Source organism: Notothenia rossii (assembly GCF_949606895.1).
Source record: "Notothenia rossii genome assembly, chromosome: 1".
NCBI lineage: Eukaryota > Metazoa > Chordata > Actinopteri > Perciformes > Nototheniidae > Notothenia > Notothenia rossii.
This window is the reverse complement of record NC_136912.1, coordinates 11,676,635-11,688,713: the sequence shown is the minus strand read 5'-3', so window position 1 is coordinate 11,688,713 and position 12,079 is coordinate 11,676,635. Positions and strand designations below refer to the sequence as shown.

At 39.6% G+C, this 12,079-nt stretch overlaps 1 protein-coding gene across 1 annotated transcript in view; it reads left to right on the top strand.

Annotated features, from left to right (window-relative positions):
• tbck (TBC1 domain containing kinase) overlaps nucleotides 1-12,079 on the top strand; it is a 50,193-nt gene that overhangs the window by 17,745 nt on the left and 20,369 nt on the right. The window contains exon 23 of the mRNA XM_079693421.1: nucleotides 10,360-10,532. Within this exon, the coding sequence (XP_079549547.1) occupies nucleotides 10,360-10,532 (173 nt within the window). The remainder of the gene's footprint in view (nucleotides 1-10,359; nucleotides 10,533-12,079) is intronic.

The window sequence follows — 12,079 nt, the reverse complement described above, 5'->3', positions numbered from 1 at the left end:
TTATTGATTCCCAGGGTAATTCAGTCGTGAAAGCAGACACTATAAGAGTGAATCACAGACTGTACAGATAAGAGTTCAGATAATAACAAGATTAAGAGTGTCTAACAGCACACTTTCTTCATCCGTTATATCATGTATCATCCATAGCAGACATACTTTTCCTGCCTTCCCTTGACCTAACTAAGGTTGTCCATCTGTGTGAGAAACTAGCATTTTTAGGAGGCTCATTCCTCAGAGTACTAATGTGTGCTGATGTGTCTTGAGTTAAAGGTGGGGTAGGTAAGTTTGAGAAACCGGCTCGAGATACACTTTTTGTCATATTCAATGGAATGCTCTTAACATCCCGATAGCAATGAATATTTTAGAAAAAATGCATCTGTGGAAGCCTGTAAAAAGCACGGCCAATCATTTTAGGCTAAAGTAACTGGATGGCCTACCTGCCTGTCAGCCTTCCATCTGTGCACAAACTTATCTCGTGCCCTCATTGGTCATGTGCGCGTTCGTGTGATTTGGAGGAGGGGCTCTGTAAAGCCCCTGTCACACTGTCCCGAAAATGACACCCGATGGACACACGAATATGGAATTGTGAATTCCGCACGAAGATGGCCCCGAACCACACACGAAGGCAACGTTTACATTACATTTAAGACATACAACTGCAACGAAAGTAACACAAACAATTATGTTAAAGTATTATGATACTGTACTGATAATTTCCGACTTTGTTCTTTACTTTCTCCGTCTTTATATGTAGAAGATATTACGTTTTCTCCGTCATGTCGTTTCCATAGCAACAACAACTTCCTCGCCTTCAAAATAATATATTATATCCTTTTTAGTTTCCCAGAACACAAATTGGGTTATTTACATAATATGTTTACATGATTTTGTTGTGCAATAAAACAACCAGATGGACACGAGATAAAGGAAATGTTCAAATTCGGCTCTGATCGTAGCAACATCGGGCCATTCGTGAGGGCATCTTAAGCCATCTTCGGCATGCCAAAAATGTTGCCACCGGTCCCGAAGTTGCTGCCGGAGCCTGATAAATTCCACCGGCGGTCATACGATGGCTTAAGATTCCCTCACGAATGCCTTACGAAAGGCAAAATGGACACACGAAGTCAACACGAAAATGAACCTTCACCAGGTCCTTCGGCAATGCTTTGTGATGCCAATGATGTTGCCACCGCTCACGAAGTTGCTGCCGGAGCCTGAGAAACTCCACCGGCGGTCATACGATGGCTTAAGATGTCCTCACGAATGGCCCGATGTTGTTACGATCAGAGCCGAATCTGAACATTTCCTTAATCGTGTGTCCATCGGGTGTCAATTTCGGGACAGTGTGACAGGGGCTTAAGGAAGTGGCAGATTTTTTCCGGCTGTGTATTTTCAAATTCTTGCGATCTCGAGCTGGTTTCTCCAAAATTACCTACCCCACCTTTACTGTTATCCTCAAAGCAGACACACTCCCTCCCTCGATGTGCTGTAGGTGTGCCACGCTCTCTGCATCTGTCCAACAGTCAACCGCTGCACCCTGGGAATTGTCTGCCACAGAAAACCCTGACGCTATGCTTCTCCTGCATTTCCATCACTTATTATCTCCATTCAGAGCTTTAAATCCATCTTTAGTTGCTATTGGGTTCTTTGGCTGCTATCAGACGTGAAACAGGGAGACTAAGAGACACTTTTTTTGTATCTCTGGACAACAAATGCAGTATTACTCACGGAAGAATAACAGATACAGGCACAAATAAATAAATGCTAGGGTTAGCATGGGGATGTGAAGTTACCAGGCTGAAGCAACTATCACTTTGCTCATAAAGAGATTTATATGTAACATAAAACTCACACAGGGAGAAGGTATGGAGTTGGTCAATGACACGAACAGGTGGGAAAAAAAACACTTTAAAATAGTAGCAATCCAGCATATGAAACATAAAAATGTGATACACCTGCATTCACTTTATTGCTTTTCACACACTTACTGCAAATCCTGGTTTGGCGTATATTCATATATAGGTTTGAACACAGCAGTATGGTTGAAAACCCCAGCAGGTTACAGTGCTTTGCTGCCCTGAGTTGTTCTCTATCCGTATATCAAATGAGACACAGTTGGAGGGACGACAAATAAAGTAGTATGTAGGTTTGATATGTTGATAACATGTATGTGTTAAAGAGGCCCTATTATGCTCTAGGGCAGTGCTTCTCAAACTTTTTTCAGTAATGTACCCCCTTTGTAACATTTTCTCAGCCAAGTACCCCCTGACCGATTCCGAACATTTTTGATCGAAAAAGCCTATATAAATAATTACAATATAGTGATGTTCCCTCAGTGTGTGATGTATTAACTCCTTCCTGGTATGCATTACAACAAACTAAGGATAGTTTCATTTTATGCATGACAAAAAATAACATAACACTTTTACAAAACAGATTTTTCCAAGGAGTTTTTCAATTTAAGTAATATGTTATTGTGAAAGACTATAAAATACAATACACACATTTGAGATGTTTATATGAGGACCCCCTTGGTGGTTCTAGGAATGTTTTATATAAAATGGTGTTTTTTATTTAACTTATTTTACTAAGATTATTTTTTTAATTAACCTTTTTTTTTTTTTTTAATTTTTTAAATCTCATGTACCCCCTGCAGTACCCCAACGTACCCCCAGGGGTCCGCGTAACCCCATTTGAGAATCACTGCTCTAGGGAGTTTTCACTTTCCTGTAGGTTATTATATACAGTAGGTTAAGTGCATGTGGTCTGCAAAGGCTTATATCCCAATGTTCCCTCCAGTAGACGCACAACATACAAATATGAACCTGGCAATGAGCATAATATGTCCTCTTTCAGTCATTTTAGCACAAGTGAGGATTTGGATTTATTTTTATACCACATTGAGGGAAGTCTCTTGGTTTCTCTCCTGCTCCTTTTTTACTTGCACAAAAAGACTACTTAAGCAAAGTATCTCTCGCCCTGGGGATGGCTCAAAACATTTAATTTAAAACTCTATTTCCAAATGCTGCTCATCCCTATTTTTCAATTTGAAAGGCAGACATTGAGGTTATTCAAAACCAACAGAGATTGAGATGTTTTGTCCAAAAGGCATGCTGCAGCGCTCTGTAAACCAAGACCAGCCGCCTCCTCTTCTCCCTGAATTCAGCGTATACTTCACGGTGTTTTACTGTCCAACAGATTCATGTGATTGAGGCGGGAGGCAGAAGGAGAGCAAGTTGTCCTTATAAAGGTAAAATATGCTGGCCTAGAGCTGCAGTCAGCTTCTTTGGCAAGATATCCTGAGAGTGGCTACCGCTGCCAGCTTGTCTGTGTATATCAGGTCCAGTCTTATTATCGCAGCTTGTGTATACCTGGGTAGTTTACAGCGTAGCATCTGGCCCAGTCTCTAACCTATATTAGGAATGAATTCTGGGCTTTGGACTGACTTAAAACAGAACTTGTTTTCTTAAATGTCTATGAATGTTCTGGTGCAGACTGTAGCGAGTAATATATCACTTGTAACAGACACAGACTTCTAAATCCACTACCAGGAACAGTTCATCAAAAATATTTATAAGCGCTACTAAATGACACTAGAGGTTTCACTACGCTGGGCTTATTGGCCTGTAAAGTGCAGCGTTTGGTTTTAGCCATGCTAGCAGGACAGCTCTATTTCACCTTGTCTGTGCATTGGTTGATTCATCTCAATGGCTACCCTGTAATTTATCAACTAGCAAATTAATTGCTATAAAAATGTTGTTCAGGCATTCCTGATATCTATGTTCCCGATATTCAATGCTCTCCGGCTCAATATCCTCTTAGTATCACACATTAAAGAGACCATTCAAATGATTTTATGATCCCGGCAATGTTTTTCCTATAGGTTGTATGTTCAATTAATGTTTCCCTGGGTCAATTTGTTGGAATAACCCTCAGTTTACAGCCTACTTCAGTGGATGTTTCAATTTGTGGGCAAGACAGTTTTCTTGGCTTATGATATCTCTATCTCTCCGCTATGGCTGATCGGATTTTCACCATTTAAAGAGTCCCCAATTATGTTTTTGAGGTTTCCCTTTCCTGTAGTATGTGTTATAAGTTTTTGTGCATGTAAATGGTCTGCAAAGGCCTCCCCCCCCCTCTTCCAGAACTACTCCATTGGACTCCCTTGTTCTGCAACATTGTGACATTTGCGCTTATATTGGCCAGCGCTCCAACACATTGTACGTAATAGGCTTATGGGCGGGACATCTCTTAGCAGTTGACCAATCACACCAGAGCCAGCCAGCTAACCAATCAGAGCAGACTGGGCTCTGGTTTCAGACAGAGGGTGAAAAGAGGTGCTGCAGCACAGGCAGTATGAGAACAATAAAGAGCTTTTTCACCACAAAATACAAAAATGAACCTGCAACGAACTATGAAAATAGCCCTTTGAAATTATCTCACGATATAATTTCAAGAGAGAGTGTGGATACTTGGTTCATAAGCGTAAAGGCCTGCTGACTTCTTTGTCTTTTACTTTTCTAATAGCACCAGCTCAAAATGTATTTTAGTGAACTCATGCAAGATCTAATGACACATGTTGAATAAGCGAGCTATACACATTTCTTATAGACCTTTTCATCCTTTGATGTAAGCAAGGTTAGGTCAGCCTGTGCGTGTTCATTACGTCATTCAGTAATGAGTAAACGCTCCAACACACAAATACTCACACACCAACAAACACACAGATTGAGAGTTATGTTAGATATCTTGTGTTTTGTAGCCCACACCTGCTCCTTCCTGTGATCAGGCGGGCAGAATTGATGTCCTCATACAACGGAGGCTTACATTCATTTGTTTCAGAGCCGATTTCCAAATGCTCCACGTCGTTGTTACTACTTAAAATGCAAATGTGGAGCCAGACAAAATATGCTCTGATGCTAGCTGGACACCATCAAATAAAAAGATAGACTTACTCTAGTTGATGTTGCACACAGGAGAGAGAAATCACACAGCAGGATATAGCTCATTTAAAAGAGAATTTTTTTTATTTGGAATAAAAGAACCACAACATGTTAGATTTAGATTAGATTAGATTACTTTATTGTCATTACAAAATGCAAGCACAGTGTAACGAAATGAAGGAGGGTCTAACCAGAGTGCAGAACAGTCAGTTATATACACAATTTATCAGTAGTATGTACAAAATAAATGATACGAAAATAAAGGTAAATAGATGGGAAATGTATAAATAATAATAAATACAGTGAATACAGTACTGTATAATTAGGCTTCAGCACAGCACGCGATAACAACAACTAGGCAGTATGGGACAGCGTGGGGTTCATTGTCAGCAGACTGACTGCTGAAGGGAAGAAGCTGTGCGTATAGTCCTGCGTTAGCACCGTATTTCTATTATAAAATTCCGCCTCTTCCGTCAGAGGCCGTCAGAGGCAGTCGGGCATTCGCGGCGCCATACTCAGGTTGGTGTGTCCCCACCGTCGTTGCTTTACGGCACATTTTCAAACCTCCCGCGTGTCAACATGTTGAATCGGCCAAAGAAAGTCGGCCAAAGGAATCACTCTGATTGGCTGTTGCCTCTTTTGAATGACGAATACACACTACCGCTGCCTGCTGGTAAGGACAGTTATTGCCACTCGTCGACTGAAGTCTTTGCGGTGTGTTCGTAGGCGGGCGGCGTAGCCGACGCAGGCGATGTAGCGGACATAGCGGACGTAAAAGTCGGGACGCCTTCGGTACGCGTTCTTTGGTCTCAAGTTGGTGTGTAGCGGCCTTAAACAAAGGAGTACAATCAATGCGTTTCAGACACGGGGGGAGTGTGAGAAACTCAACCTGGTGTGAACTTTGGGATGTTACCCTCTGCACGCACAAGAAACTAAATGACACACTGCAGGAAAGGGAAAACCCAAACAATCTAAATATGGCATCTTTCATATTTCTCTTAATTTCAGCCTTTGGATGATGAAAGCCTGCATTTACTGAGTATGACTGTGTTGTTGCATTATACATTCTGACTTAATCTAAGGTTAAGAGAAGAGGATGCACTTAGCTAGATGCATTAGAAGGCTTGACATTTAGTTGTGAAATAAAAACTAGACCGCTCTCTTTCCTTCCCCGTCCAAAGCTGTCGGAATAAAAGTTAACAGTCAAGTGGCTCTTAAAGGATTCAGACACACTCTTCTCTTTGCCTCCTCCTAGGCAGTAAATGGGGCCAGTGACAATAATTCTCAGTGACAAGCCTATTACACATAACACTGGGAAGTCTATAGTTGCCAATATTCCAATGAAGAGGAGAGGTCGAAATGTAGGAGAAGTGATTCAGACTATAAGGTCCCTTTGCTGGTTCACCAAACTGTCAATCATTATGGATACTCATCGTCCTAAGTTTAACTTTCTCTTTAAAATATGTTACTTTAATTCATCCTATCCGGGTTATTACTTAATTAAAAAAAAATTGTTGAATTATTTTAAATTAAGTTTTATGAATGATATCACACTCGGTATATTAGAGTTGGAATTTAAATTAAATGGGAAACAGGTAAGCGTTTTGCCTTGGAGCCAGTAATACATCTCAACCTGTCATTCGTTGGCAATTAATCTCATTTTGTGATTCCAATTTGCTTAGTCTTGTAGCCTCGGGTGATCTATAACTTTCCCCTGTTTGAGACTTCATTGATTCACAATGGACCAGCGAGGCTCCCCGGCTGACAGGAACCGTGTATTTACTGATGATGCAGCGGCACTCGACTTCACGGGACATTAACATCTGTCTCAATGAGCAGGGCTGGGCACAGAACCGATGAGCGCTTGTTATAGACGTTTAGTTCCGAGAAAAACAACCACAAGCAGCTGAAAGAGCTCCAGGCAACGTTACACTGAGGGGCCCTTTAAAAACAGAAGGAGAGGTCGAACATTGATGTTGAAGGTTTTGTTTTGGGAGTACATGACAACTATGGCATGACACATTCACATTTACATTTGGGTATTTTGGTATTGACTGATATATAGGGAGTATTTTTAGATTGAGCTGACGAAAGACAAACAATACTTCATGCACAAAAACCTATGAAAAACACAGGGAAGAGAAAACCCCCCAAAACAAGATAGGGACTTTTTAAAGAGGACATGTGTACTATACATAGTCTTCCACATAGTTAAGCACCTTGAATTGCCTTGTGTTGAATGGTGCTATATAAATAAACTTGCCTTGCCTTTCCTTGCCTTGCCCTCTGGTTATATTGACCTGGGGGTATTTTATAAATAATCATTCATAATTCACTATAGGTTGTTGACATAATTTTAAATTGTGCTCAATTTTAAACGATGTCAACAAGTACTCAGACCTTCAGAGAAGCTGGGTGTTATTTGTGAGCTCACTACACTTTAGCCAAGAGAAGTTCTCATTTGAGAATAACTGAAACCTATTTTCAGAACCGCAAATTAAATTTCGACATGTAGTTTTTCTGAGATGGCTCCAGTGAGCATTCAACACGTTCAGAAAACTAACAAGCTGCTGTGTGGGCAATTTCATACAAGAAAATAACACATTACTGAACGCACTTTGGCTGCAATCACATCCGATTACAGTAGGTGTTGGAAAAACTGCAGTCCTCCTATTCATTTGAATAATGTTTTATTTACACTTACTATTTTAAAGGGGACCTATCATGCACTTTTGTACGTCTTTTATACATGAATATGTGTCCCCGGTGTTCCAGGGAACTCACCAAGTGTCAGAAAACACAACCCTCTCTATTTTCCTCCATACCCAAATCTCTAAAAAAGGGGCTGCAACGGATCTGATACAGACTGATCCAGATTTGAACACTTTTATCTCGTCGCAGAAGCTGCGTTACGGCTATTGGGCCAACTCCACCAATCAGGAGGAGACAGCCACGGACATTGCCGTTCGAAAGCGCTGGAGACGCTGTAGTACTTATTTCAGGCCACCAGATGGTGCTGTTCTCACTGAATCCGAGCATGAAAGGCAGTGTTAAATTGAGCGAAATGAGGAATGGATAAAATGCATGATCTGTTTGGTATTTTGAAAAATAAAAAGTATAAATATGCCTTTATATAGGTATGGTCCTACAATATATTATTCAAAAATAGCATGATAGGTCCACTTTAAATATTTAAACTGAACACAATACATTTCAACCCAAATGTATACGTAAAATATGTTAAACAATGTAAGGCATTTTATTAGGGTTTACAAATAAAAAAAACATTCACAAAAAGAGAGGGGGAATGTCACAATCAATGGATTATATTCTGTGGGTAAATGATGTTGAAACACTGCAACCCATTTTTGTACTTTTATTTTAATTAAGTACAATTATTTTATCTCCATTATTGTCAGTTCTAGCTTCCTCTCCACCAAAATCCAATTCCAAAATTCCCCCAAGCTGCTCTTAACTAATCATGCTATTCTACTATTAGTGGCAACAGACCCAAAATCAACGCTACCGTGTAATTACGGAAATGTAATTTTGTCCGACTAAAAAAGAAACGTTTTAGAGTTGGCTTCCTTGGAATGCCCAGCTGAGCCCAGGGCTTGTTAACATTGCTATCAATCTCCTCGTGCTCATCCCTGCCTCTTTTTAGCCCGAGGAGTGATTGCATGCAGCATTTGTCGCCCTAGGCCGAACAAGTGTTTTCCCTGAATTGCATGCGAGCCTCTTGGTGAGGAATCTCGGACCACCGGTGTGTTTTTCACTCGAATGAACCTTGTAACTGAGTCTGTGAGGTCCCATGAGAGCTGACAGCACCCTAACCTCGACGCCGCTGTGGGACATATCGTCGGGGAAATATACATATTTTAAATTATTTCCCTTGAGCCTGGGCCAGGTGCAGGTCATACCAAGGAGTGCTCATTAGGCCAACTTGCTTGTTATCCACCAGAAGAAAGGGGAGTGGAAGAGAGAGCCTGTCAGTGTTAAGAGTGTGAAGGAAAGAATTCCTAATTTACACAAATCCTCGTCTAATCCAGAGTCCCTGTTTCCTAATCCTCTCTATTCTCAAAGTAAGAAGCAGGGGAAGGATGGCATTAAGGGGAACAGAAGAACATTTTGCTTTTCTGTAAAAAAACTTTTTGGGTTTAGTTTAGTTTATTTGATTTTTTCGAGCGTGTAAAACCAAAGAAAATACAAATGAAATAAAAGATGATACAGACATGATACAGTACTATACAAATGAATGCAATAACAAAACAAAATAATTGAATACTCTGTACGTATCATTGTCTGATATCAATAAACAACAAAGCTTTAGCTAATTACATGTCCGAAAAGGGGTCGGAAGAAGTTTACACTTATTTAATCCGACCCCTTCTCCGTTTTTTTTTGTTTTTTTTACATCTTAATATATGTTAACATAAAATATCAATGTATACTTTAACCTTGAATAATTTATATAATCATTCATACAGGCAAGTTAGGAGAATGGACTCTATACATTTACATATGTACATACACACATTCATACAAACACAAATTCATAAATAGAATACAAAACAAGAATATAAACAGTTACGGTTTAGCAGTTTCCTCCCTGTACCTTCTGAGAATTGTGTCTTTATACCTCTTTTTGAATAGTTTTAGTTAGTGCTCACATGAGGTACAGCAGCAATACAATGGGCGGATAGGATCTTAGAAAGCCTCTGCTGAATGACTATTTAAGAGTATTAATGGCAGCAAAATGCTAAGGTCAAGCTGCTCACGTCTAAACCTCCCACACACCATTTACATAATCCTTTATGCTTATTGTAATTCAAGGGAGGGATTCACATTTGTATTCATTCATTTTATGCTCTGACAGCAGTTAAATCATTTTGTAGTCAAAATGTTGTCAGTGGTAAGTGAACATTCAGAGATTAGCAGATGAATACCCTCTGTTCTGAGTTTATTTAGCTTTTAAGTGAAATATGCCTTGGCCACTATTCCATGGCTTCCCTCAGAATACATTGAAATGGCTCTGGTGATCCTCTGTCATCACCAGTAGGTCAACAATATTTTTTTATATATCTGCAAGACCAATCACACTATTAGTTCAGCTGTAACTTGTGTTAAGTGTTAATTTGCAAATCTTAACATGCTTACAGTCTAAAATAAGGTGATGACCAGGGGAAACATCACACCTGCTAAACTTCAGTGTGTTGTAATTTTAAATACGTAATCATGCTAGCATTAGCAGTTAGCTCAAAAGAACTACTGTGTCTATGATCCGCTATCGTGGCTGTAGACTTTATCTATTCTTGTTGGATATATAAGGCCCCCTGCTAATTCGAAAAAAATATCTTTCGTGACTAGGTTTAACTTGATGTATTTATATTTTTCTCCTGTTGTTTTTGTTGCACAGAAATCGACATTGAGCGCTGTGTTCGTGAATCCATCAACCTGTTCTGCTGGACTCCAAAGAGCGCTACCTATCGACAGCATGCTCAGCCACCTAAGGCTGCTGGAGACAATGGCTTTGGGAAAGCAGCGTCATATTACACGTCTGACTACCAGGATATGCCCAAAACAGACCTGGTAAGTGTAACTCATCCCACACACACACACGCACGCGCACACGCACACGCACACGCACACGCACACGCACACGCACACACTACAATTCCAATTAAGTAAAGGGATATCTAAAGTAAGCCATCTTTTATTTACAAAGCGGTGGACTGATTCTCATTATTATCTACAAAGTACATCCACCTGTTATGAGTCAGTGACTAAGCCGCAGTGAGACAGAAGAAAGTCTCCTTTTAATTATTTCCAATTCTTTTCTATGTTGTAACCTTTGTTCAGTAAAGCACAAGGCTTTGTTCCAGGTGTCTTGTATCTGAGGTAATGAGCTGTCTCTTTCAACACAGTGAGGCTTTTTCAAGGCCTGAAAATGACACAATACATGTTTTTAAGAAAAATGTACTGTATATTAGAGACATCGTTTTTTCTTCACCATACCCTGTTTTATGATACTCAATGATGCAGGAAAATCTGTGTGTTTTTATATCTTAAAACACATGTGGCCTTTTTGTTAATGCTTAACATATTTAGCATGTAATAACATATAAACAATGAGGTATTTTGGGGGGAAGAACAATGAAAACATCTCATTTAAAAACCTATTTTAAAATGCTATAACTAATTGACCTAATAATGTTTTGTTTGATTTCTGTCCATGTATGTATCATGTGTTCATATAGTCAGTATATGAGCCACCTCTACATCTTGTTCAGTGACGTCCACGCAGACTGCTTCTTTACAGACCTGACTATTAAAAGGTTTATAACGTATGAATCATCAGCAGCTTATTTTAAGTTATGAATTAGAGTTGTCTTGTGAGGCTTCGTTTGTAAGGAGGCGTGTGGCGCAGTGGGTTGTGCGGTGGTGTTCGGATCAGCGGGTCACAAGTTCAAACCCCACTGCAGTCAGCATGTCGTTGTGTCCCTGAGACACTTCACCTCAAATTGCTCCTGTGGGGATTGCCCACAGTATTGAGTATGTAAGTCGCTTTGGATAAAAGCATCTAACAAGTGACATGTCATGTAAGCGCTCACACTTTTCTTTGTGAAATATTTCCCAAACTTGAATAGTTTCAGATTGTTATCATGCATTTTCTTTCGCCACGAACATAATAGTTGTTATTTGAACAAAGAGTGACTCACTGTTACCCAACAACGGTTCCTTTCACACATCCACACCTGATGTTATAGCAGCACAGTAAGCCTGTTAAGCTATATTGATTTTTCACGTTAGAACGGTTTCTTCAGGAATGAAAAGTTACAGTTTATTTGTTGATGCAGTGCATTTCGACCTCAGCCTTTATTTCCCAAAGTGGCCACATATTGATTTAAAAGAAAAAAATGTATTCTCTTTGCAAATATAAACAGTCAAATTGCCTCATCCAAAATAAACTAATTCATTTTTTAATTCAAACTTTACTTGTTTTATTGAAGTTTTTAAAATACGTGAAGTGAGAGATAAGGCCACTTAAATTAAAGATACACATTCATATAAAAACACGCAGGAAAAGTGTTTTCAAAAAACATGTACATACTTATTTTTGAGGAGTGTTTATTGAT